Source organism: Corythoichthys intestinalis, chromosome 3 (assembly GCF_030265065.1).
Source record: "Corythoichthys intestinalis isolate RoL2023-P3 chromosome 3, ASM3026506v1, whole genome shotgun sequence".
Taxonomy (NCBI): Eukaryota; Metazoa; Chordata; class Actinopteri; order Syngnathiformes; family Syngnathidae; genus Corythoichthys; species Corythoichthys intestinalis.
The window spans coordinates 21,642,149-21,660,337 of record NC_080397.1 but is presented as its reverse complement, the minus strand read 5'-3'; the positions used below and the strand labels follow the sequence as shown (position 1 = coordinate 21,660,337).

General features: G+C 38.8%; 1 protein-coding gene across 1 annotated transcript in view; it reads left to right on the top strand.

Moving 5' to 3' along the window:
- fbxl17 (F-box and leucine-rich repeat protein 17) overlaps positions 1-18,189 on the top strand; it is a 386,432-nt gene that overhangs the window by 125,036 nt on the left and 243,207 nt on the right. The window contains exon 7 of the mRNA XM_057831652.1: positions 16,272-16,379. Coding sequence (XP_057687635.1) covers positions 16,272-16,379 — 108 coding nt within the window. The remainder of the gene's footprint in view (positions 1-16,271; positions 16,380-18,189) is intronic.

Sequence of the window (18,189 nt, the reverse complement as noted above, 5' to 3'; positions counted from 1 at the left end):
AAACGCATGCCTTTTGAATTCATATCACGCCACTTCGTGTAATTTCACACATCGCAACACCAAGAAAATTATAGAAATTAGGTCGATTGTCAAGCTAAAACGACCCGCCCCCGAGATGCCGGTAATCTAGCATATTGTGTGCGTGACGTCACTATAAGGAAACAGCCGGCTCAGTGCTTAGTACTGAATGGCGGCGATGATGGCGGACAATTTTGTTTCTAGTTGCAACGGTGATTCCGACAAAACGAACATTCTTCTAATGGTGACGAGGAGAGTTATGAACCTTTCTTTGGTGTTTTGGGTTATCAGTTTGAGCCCAAATGAAAGCCAATGCAGCCTAATGAAAGGATCATTGAGGGGAGCAATCACACAGTTGAAACACCGGCGGCAACAGAAACACCGAATGGTTTGTTTTGCATTTCTTTTTGTGAAGCTGATACACCGTGACCGCAAAATAAAGTAATGTATACAATAATTATCATTTACTGTGCTATCATCGGTTTTCGCTCTGCCAACCGACACAATTATGAATGGGATTAGAGGATTTGTTCTATATATTTTACGAGCGATGATTTATACATGTGTCCAGTCCTATATCCAGTGTGTGATGTTTTTTTATGTTTGTTTTATTATAAAAGAGTACTCACGCTGGCCATTTCCCTCCTTTGCTTTGCCTGGGGTGGAGGGGTGGTCTCATCAGAGCCAGTCATCGTCCTCTTTCTTGATATCTCGGGACATTTAGGTGGCTGTGCGTGTAGGTGGGCAACGCATCTGCTTTCAGCAGCAAATTTCTTAGCAAAACCTGATTTCATTTGTCCATAGTTCGTATAGCTTTCAGGTGTAAAATTTGCACCACACAAAACCGTGCCGGAGGCTGGGTCTGCAAAATTAGCCCTCTTAGCACTGACGAACTTTATTCATTGTCTGCGTAGTCCAGCTCTTTTTCTTGCGTTCGGGAACTCATGGGTACTACATTGCGACAAATGGCTATTTGTAAACCACATAGCATGACAGGATTGAACCATTTTAGCGATTTTTTTGATGAAACACGAATGCAACTCTCTCGTCGATAAACAACGATGACACCTGCCTCAACCTTTTGTTTCCTTGTTATGACGTCTCCGCCCCATTCGGCTGTTTCCCGAATACTTTTGGAAATGTTCGTAATTTTCGATCTATTTTCGATAATTGCTCATGAATGCGATTAACTTTTTTGTTAACTTTATTAATATTTGTTATCTTGCCACATAACGGTTCTATTGATATCTCACAGCCCCTTAGTGTTTTAATACCCTTTAAACACACATTTTATATTGCGGGAGTTCTTGTATTGCATACCAAGAATGTTCCCCCTGCACTTTACCACATCATTGATAAGCCAGCGTCAGAACTCCAACCGAATGCTTCAGGACAAAGTGATTTCCTTACATTGTAGAGGAACACAGAGAGCAATGTATGGAATGAGCATTGCTGCTCATCCCTTGCACTTTACTTGAAGCATCGCTCCAGCTCTCTGACAGCAAATATCTGTCCCTGTCACTACTCTTACTATCAGTATGAATAATGGGCCCTGAATGAGCTCTGCAAATACCCATAACATGTAACAGCCTTCTAATTTCCCTGCCCGAGGCATTGTCACCTGCCTGGCCGTCATCTGCATTACAGAACTCCCTGAATACTAAGGTGTATGCGCCTCACGAGTATTTAGGATGTCAGCTGTCCCCATAACGTTCCTCAAGCTCTAATCATGAATCCCTAGCAGGCAGAGGCTACATGCCTGGAGGCCATCAGGGCAGAGGAGGCCAGTACCCTCAGGCTAGCCCGTGGTCTATTTGGCCTACCTCGACACTGGAAAGGTACAGAGTATGAGGAATGTGCTTCTGCTGTTTAAAAGCCTGGACAAGAATACCCTCGGAAACTGAAACTGTACTTTTAGAACTGACTGCCAAGGGATTCAGAAAAGTCCCTAAGAGTAGAATAAAAAAAAAAAAAACCCATAAAACTCCAAGCAGGCTTGGAATAATAGGTATACTAGTAATACTGCTAACTACTACTAGCAGTGTTGTTTTCGTCAACGACAACAATAACAAAAATATTTTGTCGACGAACATTTTTTTTCTGACAATAACGAGCTAAAAACGTGGCTTGGGAGACTAGACCATAACGAGACGTCAAAAATACGAAAATGCGACATGTTATACATATGGTTGCGCTAGACTTTTTCATTGTCTGTCATTTTGACTGACAGGGTCATAAAAATCCGGTCATAATCTATTTTTACCCGTCACTTAAATTTTCAAAATGATGGTAATGACATTGTGGTGACCCTTTGTTTGGCATAATTCACCTTCCGTACTTGTGTGTCCATTTGGCCGAGCGCGTTAGTGGCTACGACACAGTCACGTGACAGAGACACTTAAGAGCCGCGCGCGTTCCACCTTGGATAGAGAGTTCACAGAGAGCAGCAGAGCTACAGCGGCTGGACACAGCAATTCGAGCTAACAAGACTCTTAACATTGCATACCGCTTCAACATATTCAATAGTATTTAGTTTTCATTCATTTTAAATAAATATTCTGTCCGAACAAGCTAAACAGAGAATCCACACCGTGCCATCACACATCAAGCAGATGAATATGTAACTTTTTCTCCGCAGTGACAAAAACAGCTGACTGTGGCCCCAGTAGGTAGGTAGCCTACCATATGTAGCATATGGAACAATGAAATTAACAGTTCACCTGCTGTGGCCTGAACGTAGTTTCACACCTTCCTCCTGATGCGCATGGACTTGAATTGCGTGCCCGCTTGTGCAGTCCCTGTTTTTTCACCTCTTTTATCAACACCATCGTTGTTTTGGGGCTTTTTGAAGAAACTTCGGACACTCAGTTGCCTTGACATTTTTCAGCGTAAGGCCAACGACGTCATGCATCAAGAGAGACAATAGCTAATTAATATGCTCACTTGCCACCCTGTGGTCTGGGCTGTAAATTGCAACCTGTCAAAATGACGGATGGACTTCAGTTTTTTCCGTCACCGTTTTAAAAAATCGGTCAACGACGGAAAATATTCGGTTAACGCGACCACTGATATATATATGTATATATATATATACATACAGCAAATACTTCATTTTTACGGTGCTTTAAAGACGTCAAGTGATTAAACAGGCTGGCGTGATAGAAGAACAGCAAGCTCGAGTCTGTTTAGTATAATGGAGTCTTGTGATTATTGTTGTGACGTCTCATTGGTGAAACTGGTGGAACTACTATTGGCATCTCTGACTAAAATAAAGTCAATATGTAGAATAGAGAGGACAAATGTAACAACTCTAGTGTAGCCTAAAGTAGCAGAGTACGAGTAGCGTTTCTTCACGAATCGAATCAAGTAAAAAGAAAAAAGTATGGCTTACTAAAACTACTCTTAGAAGTATATTTTTCTCAAAACGTTATTCAAATGGAACACGTTACTACCCACCTCTGCCTTTTATATACAGCAATCTTCATCACTCACAAATGAACCCGCTTAGTCTGGAATAAACATTATTATATTAATACAATGTGCTCATGGTTAGTCAAGCACAGTCTTCCAAAACTTATCTATTCCAATTATTCTAGTTTGAATTTCACAATATATTGCACGCAATCTATCGCAAACCCCCAAAAAGTCACAATGTCAGTTTTTTCAATATCGTTCAGCCCTTCTTTGTTAATTTGAAATTGTTGGAAAGCTTTATTTTTGGACAAAATGTTTTAAATTTTAGACGAAAAACTAGACAAAATTTGTATGAAATTTCATCGTCTGAAACTAGATAAAGACGAAAACATTTTGAAATGACTAAAATATGACTAATTCTAATAATTATCTTCGTCCAAAAGATAAAAGGGCGGCCAAAAATAACTGCCTACAAGTGTCAATCCAGCACATTTACCCCCTCCACTAATATGGTCATAACACCTTAAGGATGGTTTTTAATATCCGGTCATTAATTATTATTCACAATTTTAAGTGCTGAGACACAACATATTGTGCACATCTGAAATAGGAAGAGCCTAAACTCAAACGACAAAATCCAGATGTTGCCTCAACTGAACAAGGCAGCAACTTGGTTTTATAACATTTTAATGTCAGTCTACGTGATTTTAACTTTTCAAAGTTGAGAACACACAATTTAAATCTTTAATTATTGCTCAGGGAAATGCCAGCAAGCGAAGGTAAAACACTTTTTGATTGCAATGCTTACATAAGCTGTTCAAGGTACACACAAAATATTTAATTTCAAAGCTGAATTCAACCTTGATTCAGCATACTTTTCTTACTATTAAGCACTGCAATTTTCAGGATGGACGTGACATGCCAAATTCCTTTTTATTGTATCAGCCTATTGGCAAGAAATTGAACAAGAATTTGATAGATTTGTCCTTCAAGATCACAGTCAGCTCCGTGAAGCTTCGCTTTTCTTGTCTTCTCTCCATACTTTTCAGTTTTATCGAAAATATGAGTTCATAATATGCTACATGACCTGTTAATGTAGAAATCCAACAAGGTTCCTACCTCTAATGTCTCACATCTATGAGGACGATACCATAAGTATCCCTCAGGTTCAGACATGTGATTAGCTTGACTTCTTTAAGTCCCATTTGTCATCATTAGCTGGGGACATAAAACTGATCCCTAAGTAAAGCTTAAATGATAAGTCAATTTTGGGCACACACTGATAGATTTTCCTGGACTGTTGCCATGGGAACAGTGAAGGGTTAAGAGGTTCAGGTTTGTGCAGACCGAAGTAGAGTGGCTTTTCCAGTTCATGAAGGTGGTCTCAGTCTATTGTAAATAAACCGTCTGTGTAGTCAAGTCCTGCCATAAAGAACAGAGTGTTATAGAATATTTCCATTAGACTACCCGTTCAATTTCTGTTATGCATATCCTTGTCACATTTACAATGTAAACTGGGGCAGTGATTTGAACGCACGTCAGTTGCTAGAAATTTCTAGTACTTTTGTGAGCTGCCAGTTCTTCGACAGAAGAAAATGTTTATATAGATGGAGGGACGGACGGACACTTTTTTTTTAAGTGCCATGAAATTTAGAACCAGTGTGTGTTTGTGCTCTTGCCACTTGTGATTTTTAAAAATTGATTTATTTTGTGTTTCGGGCAAGAGTGTGCGCTCTCAATACATGAGCTTACCATTCAGCACTGTGATTCCACGCAAAGCACAACGGATTTTGTTATTTTCAAAGGCCACTGGAGCTTTCAGGTGCACAGAAACATTGAGAAAGTGTGAGCCGAGAGTTTTTGAGGTCCTTCCACACTGCATGCATGCTCGTCTCGATTTGCGAGGCAGTTGTGCCACGACCCGCATAAAGCGACTTGAAGCTTGTAAGCAGGGGCTGGCCTTTGGTAATAAATCCTACCAACCCCTTCTACAGAAGAGGTTGGACTTTTGTCTTGCACTATTTATTACAATCGGTCATCAATAGAAAAAAAGGTTGACACTACACGGATATACCTCTGTGAATATATGTGTGGGAAATGAATTCATTGTGGTGGGATTTGAAAAGCAATCAGTGGCTCTGGAGTGTTTTCCCAATGTGCCGGAATGACAGCGGCAAGTTTGCATTTAAAGACAAAAGAAGTGATACCGGTCATTATCTCCTATGTCTTCCTATTTTTTGATGTGCTATCCAAAAAAATAAAAAATAAAATACAAATAGAACATGTAGGAAATTTCAGCCTCGAAAATGTTATTGGAGGCTTTAGTGAATGTGATGTACAGTAATACCTTAACATTTAGTGGAGTAAAACTAGTGTTTTGGCCTTCATTCATAGTTGCTCACTCAGATACTTAATCATATTGTTCTTTTTGGGAAACTGGTTAAGAACAGATTTTTATCTTCCCAAGATGATAATTCACAGCTCTTTCAGAAGTCTGCACACCTGCAGTTCATAAGAGCACCTTTACACAAGAGCATAGTTTTTAAACTGCTTGTTATTCTTTAAGGAAGCTAAGGCTTAAGCGATTGAATAAATGACGGGTAATTATCAGTTCAGAGTGGCACATACAGAGGAGTGAAGGCGATCAATCAGTCAAGTGATCACCCATGCAGACTGTAGTCCTCCTGGTATCATCAAGCTGGATGGCAACGGTGAAACAAGACAGGATGCCTGACAAGTGCGTAGGTAATGTTGGATCGACGTGCATGAGCAGATGACACATAGATTTCCTTTGAAAAGCATTATTGTCCTGGGGATATAATTTGCACCAAGTGGGTAAAGTTTTTTTTTTTTAAATGTGTGAAATGATATTGCAATTTTTAATGGATTTTTTTCCTCTCTCCAAACGGTGTCTGGCATGTCGCAGCAGGAGAAGTGAAATTATTGATCCCGGGAGTTTCATTTTTCAAACGTGGTCATCTTTCACAGCCACAACTTCGATTTTTGAAAAGCAGAAGTAGTGCTTTTCTGCTAAATTTATGGGGCTTTTAGTCATGGTGAGTGGTGGTGTACAAGTACTAGGGTCGAATGCTTGGTGGGGACAGGACTAGCTGCCTTTTTAGTACCAAAGTCACATGTTTGTATTATATTTGCTGTTGAGTTTATATACTGCAAATGTTTGTAGATTATTGAAATACATACATCATACATTTACCACACCAATAAAGATCAAACCAACTTTTCTCCCGCTGGATCCTTGGCTGATTTACTTCAAGTTGGCTTTACGAGCAACTTAAAATTGTCGCTACTGTGTAGTAAAATTTTACCAGTGTGCATGCTAATATTAATTCTATGTCAATTGTCACTCCGTGTCCAAAGAAGCAGCAGATGGCATATCATGTTTGTATTTGCATGAGTATGTGGATCTAATAATATTAGGATATACAGTATATACACACATAATACTATATAGTATTTATGACTTTAATGCTGCTTTAACATTGGGTAATGTTAAACTACAGCGGTACTAACAACTATGGGTCAGCTGGAGCTTTATCGTAATTTGAAGACCCGCTGTGCAATAGTTATACTAGTATCATATATTATGGTGTGAAAATTTTTTTGGAACAGGAAAGGGCTATGACCCAACTGTTCCCACAATGTTGCGTTTAGTGTTCTTTCCACTGAGCCAATACAGTGGTACCTCGACATAGGATCGCTTCGACACACGATCTTTTCGACAACCGGCATAAAATTTGACTCGCCATTTGTTTCTACAGCCGACGACATGCTCGAAATACAACTATTGATGACAGCGCCGCAGTTTCTTTGTTTTCCCGCAAGACAGACGCACGGCGTATTTTCTTGTGAGGGAAATCAAAATGGGTTCCAAGAAGGTTAGTGCAGGTAGTGAAAAAAGGAAAACGTTGACGCTTACCATTTAAATGAAGATGGAAATGATAGAAAAAATTGAGCGTGCTGTGCGCGTCCGTGAACTGGCTCGACAATATGGCTGTTAAGGTTGGGCATCATTTGAATTTGAACGGTTCCGATTCCATGTTTCGAGTCCGATTCCAACTGATTCTCGATTCCGATTCTTTAAATAGGCAGGATCAAAAAAGTTGCATAGTTTATATTAATTTCTTAACTCCCCCATTATTTTTTAAATTATATGAACTTTCAATTAAATATGAATTTTTCACATGGCTATATTTAACTTGTATGTAAATATCAGTCTTTGAACTAGAATATGATAATTTCTTTCCACAGGAGTGCACTTTCACAAAGATGTTTTATTTTTTTCAAAAGCTCACGGAGAAAAACATTTACATATATTCTTTTGCCTAGGTTTTAGAGTGCTGCAGGCATTTTTACGTTATTGAGCTCCCTCTAATGGGCTAACCTGGTGCAGAATATGAAACAAACAAACAAACAAAAAAAACCTTTTAAAACCCAGTCCAGATTAGCAGCGGGTACGGTATAAAATCAGAAACACTTTTTGTTGAGGAAAATGATTATATCTGCCTTCACATGCAGTAAGCATGAGGGTTCTGGACAGATAATGTCTCCTGCAGTGGAGAACACACGTTCACTGAGTGTAGATGAAGCTTGAACGCATAAATAGGAGAAAGCGAGAAAAGTCACAAATATTAAGTAGGGGTAAAGTAGTTGTGAGCCCGTGTAGCACAGCTGACTCGCTGACACTGAGCAACAACCGGTGGGGGAGGGGTTGAGCTGCAAGCGAGGGATTTCTCCATGTATTTTTTGGGACATAAAAAATAGCTAATACCTTAGAGACGGTATGACAGAATTTTTTTGTGGATTATTGGTAATCGGAACATAAATACTATATTACATTATGGCAACAGTAAAGCACAGTGTTTGCAGTGTGTTGGTCTGGGGCTGCCTTGCTTCCTCAGGACCAGAATAACTTGCTCTGATTAATGGAAAAATGAATTCTGCTATTTCCCAGAAGATCCTTAAAGAAAATGTCCAGCCATCAGTTTGTGCCCTCAAACTCAAGCGCTATTAGATCATGCAGCAGGACAACAATCAGAAAAACACCAGCAAACCCACCACAGAATGACTCCAAAAGAACAAAATTAAGGTTTTGGAGTGGTCAAGCACGGGTCCGGAATTAAATCCAATTGAGATGCTGTGGTATGACCTTACGTGGGCAGTTTATGCAAATAACGACAATATGGCAGAGTTGAAACAATTCTACAAAGAAGAGTGGTCTGAACCCAAAAAAAAAAAATCATTTTCAAAATGCCTTTTATACATCATTTGGTTGTCTTAATATGACACGTACCGTATAAATACTTTATTTATTTAAAGGTTTTTTTTTTTTCAAAAAATGTATACAGACTTTTTTAGATAACAGTGAAGTGGGGCAGTGGGTATTGAAAATTATTTGACACAACTGTAATCATGTTTTTAGTCAAAGTTCCACTATACACTGTACTGTGTTATATAGTGATAAGAGAGTTAACTGGATAAAACAAATCTGTCATAATAAAAATGTTAGCGACTACCACACAGCTACACAGCGAGATCCAATGCAAGGCAGACAGACAGGCATGAAGATGGATGGTTAATAGAATGTGTTGGTGGGTATTCAGTAATCATTATTAATCTCTGTGTCGGCAGATCCTTTCTCGGCTTGCCGCGGCGTTCATAAAGCTTGCTTAATTAGATTGATTGATTAGAAAGTGGTGATTCAGAGCTCTCATCCCCCGCCTCCGCCTCCATCCCATCAGGCCTTTAATAAGATCTGACCGCTCTTGTGTTCACGCGCTTCTCTGCACATGACTCGGCTTGCCCGTCCTACCGTTGTCGCTCACTGTCCTGCCTGTCACGTCTGTATCCAGACAGGATTTGCTGGCTAAAGCTGATAAATAAACATGAATTCAGAAGCTTAATTATTTTTGCTATAAAAAGATTGCAAACTTCTCATTGTTTTTCTCCATCGCCTTACACTTTTGTCCATCTGTGGTTTCTGTCTCTCAACATTTTAGAAACATCATTACTGCCTGTTTAGCCCAAGAAAAGCACGTCTGTCGAAATTTAAATCTTACTTCTGTGTTTCTCTGTGACTGTTGTTTATACATCTACAGAGTTGTTAAGCTTTCTTGTATGTGTGTGAACGTTTAAAAAGCTGTAGCTTCTCATCTGCAGAGACACTCCCTTGATCAATACCGGGCAAACCCTGTTGTACTTAGTGCACAACAGCTCATCAGCACAGTAAAGAGACTCTCCCTCGCTGTAGTAAAATTTAACGACTTTCCATGTTGCTTTTGTCTCCAGGCAGCGGATATTACCGGAGATGATAAGAATGCATTTAGATTTTCTGCAAGATCACCAGTCTTTCAAATCTATACAACCCAACACAGGCCTGTAAAAGAAGGCAATGTTTCATTTGTGTGTGTGTGCGTGTGTAGGAGAGAGTGTGAGAGAGCAAGCATGGGTCGAGAAGCGTGTGTCCTATCCAGTGCTGTGAGCCCAGCACTACAGGATAAGCCCTCGTGAGAGTGTTTATATTGAAACGATTACCTTGGAAGAGAACTGAACTTTGATGAAAATCATCCCACTTCAATTTGCACCTCACAAGGATGCAGTTGATGCCCATGTTTTTGCATAATATTGGGAAACTGAGCACTACTGTTTAACAAAGTGCTTTCATCAAGATGACATTTTACTCAGTGGCCTTTGATTGAAATGCAGCATTTTTCATCAGCACGGCTCTGAATTTTTTACATGGAATAGTACTACTAACAACAATAGCTTCAAACAGCTCTATAGTTAATGCTCAAAAGGCCCACTGCATATAGTCTGAATCTTTGAATACTCAAGACCAAAAAAAAATACACGACCCAGAAGCATAAAAGACACTATAATAGTCTTAGGAATATTGTCCTCGAGGTTACTATTTTTTCTCAAGGCACACATTCTTTGTGTAATTGCTTTCCAAAAATATTTTCCTTTAGTGCAGGGGTTTCAAACATTTGACGGTTGTTCTGCTTGTCAGGCACGTTGCACCTCACTCATACTGTATGTACAAATCACATACTTTTATTTAGACATTGGTGCTATAAAACCGGATATTTTTTGTTTGTGTGAGTGAATGCGCGCACTACTGAACTTGGCTCACTTTTGAGTCCGCAGTCACATTTGTTCATTTGCCCCCTCCCAGTCAAAAAAGAGTAGATGTCTAGCGCCATCAATGGCAGCCAATGAGTTAACAAGGACGTGACCCAAAAACACCATCCAAAATCAACAGTAAGTAACCTGGAAATGCCCCAAAATCAACAGGCAGTTAAGAATTTGGATAGATACTTTGGTTGACTCACCATGACCACCTTGTATTCATATAATACTGTTTATTCCAGGCTAAGAGGGTTAATTTGTGAATGATAAAGATTGCTGTATATCAAAGGCATATGTGGGTAGTAGGAGGGGCTGAATGAACTTATTTGGCCAATAATAAACTGGTCTGGCCCACACGGGCTCTAATTGCCATGAATGTGGCCCGCGAGCCAAAATGAGTTTGATATCCCTGCTATGCTGAATGTTCTTTTGTCATGGTCTTTTGTTCCAAAATCAGTTAAGAGGCACAATTTTAGAAGTCTGAATCATTCAGTCACCCTGATGAAGTGTCAAAACATGTGCAGGAAACTCCTGTGCACTTGATTAAGATGAACACTTCTCCGGTTTGAAGGACTCAAATGAGTCATCTGAGGAACAATATCATGGGATACATAGCCCATAGTTGAGACCTCAGCATTAAGAAAGAACATGGTGCATGATGTAACAATCTCACATGCAGCATTACTTGTGGCGCCTTTCAAAGTTTATAATGAAAAAGTTTTTCTAGTTTACACATTTTCCCAAAGAACCAAAATTGTCCTCCTTGCGTACGGACCCAGAGGCTTGAATAAATATAATCTGAGACCGCAAAAAATGTCTTGGGCTGTTTTGGACGCTGTTTTTTTTTTCTTCTCTAGTCTCCTATTCTCACATGTTCGGAATAACTGGAGATATGTAATGTTCTGTCATTGGTTAAACAAGACTCAACAATGTCAGTTCACCCACTCATGGAAAAAACCTTGGTGTGGCCTCTCCTGTGGATTCACATCTTTGATTTAAGTTCCTGGCTTTTTCATTACTGCTGTTATTTTTTGCTTAAGAGTATGTTTCTGGATCTTGGTTTTTGTTGTGGTTTTTTTCCTGTTTGAGTTGAATCCACAAAAAATCCTTCCCTTCTTCCTTCATCCCCTGTCTCCACCTGCCTCTGCAAAATCATGTTCCATATGCATCAGGTTTTCCATTTGGGAGATCTGACTGCTCTTCAGATTATCACTTCTGACTGCAACAAGAGGCAGTACTGTGTTTTAGTGGGTCAAAACCTGAGGTGTAGAATTTTTAATTCTCTGTTTATTGATTTGATCAGAAGAAGGCTGGCTAATACGATCAGCTGTAACAGCCCAAATTGTTTGTGATTAACTGTTGTCTTCTAGGGGCTGATTTATTTTGGCAAGGTGAAATGTATTTAATTTGATCGATCAACCTCACATTTATTTATTTATTTTTACTGTACACCACTGCATTAATTGACGTCATTGAAAAGTTAGCTTGCTTCTTTGAGATCCTAACTAACTGAACCACTAGAAATGTTTAATTGTGTTAACACCAAATGTTGACATTTGCCCGGAATGGTCAATAAGGTTTTAAGACTTTTGATGACAGTTCTTTGGAATGGATTAGTTTTATTTTCCACTGTTGTCCAAATTGAACAAATCAGAGGTCTGCAAGCATATAGACTTCATAAAACGTTGCACTGTACTATAAATATCATAGAATACCTCTGGCATAAGACATGGATTCAAAACAAATTTCAATACCGCTTCAATTTATACAGTAAAATAGTACTGGAGGACTAAGATTTGATTTTGTGTCGTAGAGAGTAAGAGGCAAATTCCTTTGGGCATAATGCAATTGGTGGTGTGCCATTACATTGCTTCATCTCGTCCACTAGACCTTTGTGGTCACATTCCATTATGAGCCATTTAAACCCTTTTCAACCACCTTGGCTCCTCACTGTTAAGCTTGAGAAACACTTCTTTAAGCTTCAGTGGTGTTCAGAGAGGTGTTTTTCCCAGATAAGCCATGCAGCATGTGACTTGGCCAAAGATAAATAGACTCTTGTCTTTCTTCTTGTGACATCCTGGAGCCAAAGTGTACCTGACATTGATGATCGGGCCAAGTTTGTCCACTGCAGTAGAAAGTTGCATTTTTTTGGGGGGGGGGGGGGGTTGGCTTGGAGGCAGACTATAGAACATACACAAATAAAACCTACCCTACTCTGAATACATTCTGTTACTGAAACCATGTCTACCTCATGAGTGTGCTCACTCAGGTGTGGATGTCACAGGTCATAGAAATGATAAGTAACAAGAAAACATAGTTTGCTCCGAATACCTCTGGTAAACATAATCGCCATTCATCATTAGAATTTCACATGTATTTATTAGGAGTGGGAACTGCTCGGTACCTCACGATATGATACGATTTGCGATACAAAGCTCACGATACCAATGATCTGATGATATGGCGATACAACGATTATCGATACATTGGTCAGGAAATCATTCTACGATTTTCTACAAACAAGTAATAAACAGAAAAATAAGTTTCTGCTGTGAATTGGAATGAGTTTATCACTAGTAGACATCCAATCCATTAGAACTGGGAGGCTCATCCCTCCCACTTCAAACGGATTGAACGTCTATGGCCGTCAGTGGCAGCCAATGCCAGGCAATGAGGTAATTTTGGGCAATTTAAGATCATTTACCCGTTGATTTTCAGTTACTTCCTGTTGATTTTGGGTTATTTTATGGTCACTTCCTGTTTATTTTGAGTTACAGAACAGTACTTGACCTGGGAATCACCCAAATGAATAGGCAGTGACTCAAACTCAACAAGAAATGACCTGTAAATGCCCTAAAATGAACAGCAAGTGACCTGTAAATGATCTGAAAATCGGACTGAATGACTGTGAATGCTCTAGTTTTCAATGAACGAACGTTCCCAGTCTAAATCGATTGGGCGTCGAGCACCGTCAATGGCAGCCTTAGAGTTAACTGAGACACTCTGATGGTGGAAGATTTTGGTAGCAACTTGATGGTTTCTTTTTTAAAATTGTATTTATTTATTTATTTTTATTTAAAAACATTGACAACTTTTTAAAACGATATCTTGATTCTTGACAGGAGCATATCGATAACCTTTTGGGATACAAGTATCACGATACATCACCATTTCGATATTTTGTCACACCCCTAGTATTTATAGTAGGGGTTGGCGATATGGGGGAGGGGGGGGGTTAAATCACGATCAAATTGTATCACAAATCTTTTAAAGATTTTTTTAAGACTAATTTGCACATGAGTGACCATTTTCCTCACATAAAATAATTGTATGTAAACCCCTAAAAGAAAAAAACATTTTAAGACAAATAAGCTTTCTGAACAGGTTTTAATTTAAATACTGCACTTTTCTATCAAAATGTGCAATGAGCCACTTTTGTAACATAAAAACTAAACTTACCAAAGAGACTATAGACCATTTAATGATCTTTTAGCTTTGAGATGGTCAACACGTTAAAGTCCTTCACAATTTAATATTGTCGTATCGCGCACAACGTATTAATGGCCTAGCCGATTTTTCCCTAAAACAGTTTTTGGATGAGAAACCCAGAAGACATTTTAAACACTTGAGAAATCAAATCCTTTTTTGTGGTTCCTATTTGTGAACAGTAATGTACTAAAATGTATATACCACTACTAAACAGTATTAATAATAAAAACCAACTTTGTAAAACCGAACAAAGAATACATGGTTCTCCCAATTGCCACCATCAGTGTCAGTATTTAAAAAAAAAAAAAAAAAAAAAAACGTTATTACAGGTGGCCAAAATGTTTTGGGAACAATAAAAGTATACTGCGCTGAGAGTCTGAGGGATAAATATGTAATGTACTTAAGGATTTAGTTAAATGGTTTTACACTTAGAAGTTCCTAAGTACAGTGTTTGGAAAGAAACCGTTGTAAAAAATTAAGTGTGGGTCTTTTGGAATTTAAGTTGAATTTGAAGTGTACAGTGGTACATCTACATATGAAGTTAATTCATTCCATGACCGGTTTGTAAGTCGAAATAGCCGTATTTCAAGTTCTGAAATAAATAAATGATTGCGATTTTTTTGGCGATGTTACCACAATAATTGTCACCTTACCTTATAAAGACTGGCGAACCGATGTTGGAAAAGGAGTCGAGATTCTCGAAATTCTATGGCCGTATTGTCAAGTCAGTTCACGGAGACGCCCACCATTCTCATATTTTTGTATCATTTCCATCGTCATTTTAATGTTAAGCCTCACCTTTTTCCTTGTTTCGCCACCTGCACTGACATTCTTGGAACCCATGTTGATTTCTCTCACAAGAAAATCCGCTGTGCTTCTTCAGTCTTGCAGGAAAACAAAGTAACTGCGGCGCTGTCATAAATCGTTGTATTTCGAGAATGTCGTCGGATGTAGAAACAAATAGCGAGTCAAATTGTATGTCGGATGTCAAAAAGATCATGTGTCGAAGCGATCGTTGGTCTCGGTACCGCTGTACTTGTTAAATGCAGTGTAGTGGATAAAAGGAAAAAAAGTACGTGAACATTTAATTCAATTAAACTTTCGTTCACCTCTAGAGGGAGCTCGCGTACCACTCGTGGTATTTGTACCAGCATTTGAGAACCTCCGCAACCTCTCGCCTTTTGTGTCATCATTTGTTGCAAGGTAGAATTTCTTGAGATCAAGCATTTTTTCCCCCTTCTTGAAACCCCATAAAATAATAATTGCATACATTTATCACTCTCACTATGCTGATCCCGTGGCAATTTTGTTTAAAGGTTTCTACTGTATCACTTAGCAGGGAAAGTACAGGGATCCTCGGAATAAATGCAATGTTAGACCGGTTCACTGAAGAAATTCTTACCACCTTGATAAGAATTATGTGACATATTTAAATACGTTTGTCACCGAATCACTGCGAAAGCAATAATTTCATTTTATATCATATTGTTTGGGGTTTTTAAGAAACGTTTCACATTTACGTAGAAGTGATTAAAAATGATTTTTTTTCTATCTGTACTCCTCTGATGTTCATTCCTCCATTAATCAACCACAAAGTCGATTCTTCCTCATTTCCTCTCATCTTATTTGTTTGGGGTGATTGATGAGAAGACTGAGAAGCTCAGAGAGAACAATCTCCCACATCTTTCTCAAGTTATTCTGAGAGCGAAAGCTGCTAGAGTATCAATACCTGTATTGATGACCACAATGGAAGGCGGTGGAAAAGTTCTGTTTCCCCATTGATCCCTGCCGATCCATCCCGAGCGTGCGTATGGAAGGCTATGTGAATAAAGGGGAGTGGCCCATCCATCATAAATCGATACTGCTTGGCAGAAATGTCCCGTTGTGCCTACCTATTATCTGCTGCTTCTTCATCCTCCTCCCTTCCTTCTGTGGTGCAGGCTCCGGTTTCTTTACTTCAGCTGCTCATCAAGCCCAAAACAAACCAGAATGTATCGCAGATGGAGCTGACATTTAGTCATGAATTTGACAACAGCTGTCTGCACCCATTTGTTTCTAGGAATTCTCGACAATGCTTATTTACAAGATTATTGTAATCTCCCTACAGAAGTGATTATTTGTGTTTCACTTTTTTGGAAGTCTAGGACAAACCATTAACTGATCATTTGACTTAATTCACTATCATCTCCTACTGTCCTATCCAGGTGACTGACCAGTCAGTGCGAGCGGTTGCAGAACATTGTCCTGAACTGCAGTTTGTTGGTTTCATGGGATGCCCTGTGACGTCTCAAGGAGTCATCCATCTCACCACTGTAAGTATCATATAGCTGTGTTTCATTTACTTATATTAGGCTATAATTGTGTATCAAACATGTTGGTCCTGTGGATAATAGCTGCTTTTACTGAAAAAAATGAGAATCACCTATAAAAAACCCTTCACTGATTCAGTATGGGTTAAACACCCTCATTCACCCTAGAGAAAAAAAGAATCCTGCAGGCCGAAAGTCACTAAAATACCATTGATTTTCCTGCTGTGTCCTCGTATTCTTTCCAGGTGGTGTAGTGTTTTCTCAAATTTCTTTAAAAATGCTGTTCAAGCATATTATATTGTAAAAATAAAAAAGCCTTTTCATTGCAATTGATGGCCTTAATCCAGTTTCCACCCCGAAAAAAGAAACAATAACAATACTTTAATTGAGGATTAAGATTAATGTTAAAGCACTCTCAGGTTTTTAACGTAAGGAAAAAGAAAACATTAGACTGAGAATGTTATTAGTGGACAAATTTACAATTTAGTAAAGTTTCCTGAGCGAAACATGGGCGGCGCCATCTTTGACATTTTCTGCTACGGACTTCCGGTTTAGACAGAACAACATGAAGTGTGGTTGAAGTATGGGGTCTGTTGAAGGTGTAGTTAAACTACAAAATCAAACCAGAGGAACCCACGGAATCTCCATAAATTGATTCAGCACGATGTAGATGAGGCTCTGCGACTTTCTGTGCTGTGCGTGGTTGTGTGAACTCCTGAAAGTATATGTATATTTGGTTGAAAAGCAATTTAAAATAAAAATACAACAGAGAACAACATGCTGAATAAGTTTACAGTATGATAATGTTACATGATGCATGAACAATGAAATGCGAACGTGGCCGTTATGTCAATGTAACATAGCTATTTAGAGTTATTTGGATAATTATAGCATAAAGAACATGCTAACAAGTTTACCAAACCATCAGTGTCACTCCAAAACACCAAAATAACATGTGAAATGATATAATGTGTTAATAATTTTACACATAAGTCGCTCCAGAGTTTAAGTCGCAACCCCAGCCAAACTATGAAAATAAACTGCGACTTATAGTCCCAAAAATACGGTAATTATACCTGTTATTGCCTTGTGGTGGCACTGTCTTGGTTCCACATCTGCCTTCATGAAAACACAAAGTTTCCGTATTGATGTATTAGGACACATTCAACTTAGTTTCTGTGCTGGATGCCTCGGAGATTTTCAGGTTCCATTTGCGTTTTCATCCACTGCCATTAATAAAATACAAAAATATGTTGGTTGTGGCAACCCTTAGCCATTTCTTGATGTTGGCCTCCGATGTCGTAATGATGGCAGATGGATGCAGTTCAGTTCAGTATTGTCCACATTTTTCAGTTTTGAAGGTGACGGATACTTAGGACCTGCACCCGCCCATCTTTTCAGGAATTTTCCATCTGAATTCCATTGTAATTTGTGTACAGAGTGGGGCTTAACACAGTTATACCTGCTGATTGGTTGAAAGAGAATGGTTACTTCTGTGTTACAGTGGCATGTACTAATATAGAAAAGATAAAAGGTGAAATTATGACTAATATGATAGATACGGTGAAGAAGAGGAAAGAAATTGCACCATTGCTTGATTTGAAATAAATTCTACAGTGGTATGAAAAAGTATCTGAACCTTTTGGAATTTCTCACGTGTCTGCATAAAATCACCATCAAATGTGATCTGATCTTTGTCAAAATCACGCAGAGGTAAAAACAGTGTCTGCTTGAACTAAAAAACACCCAAACATTTATAGGTTTTCATATTTTAATGAGAATAGCAGGCAAACAATGGCAGAAGGGGGAAAAT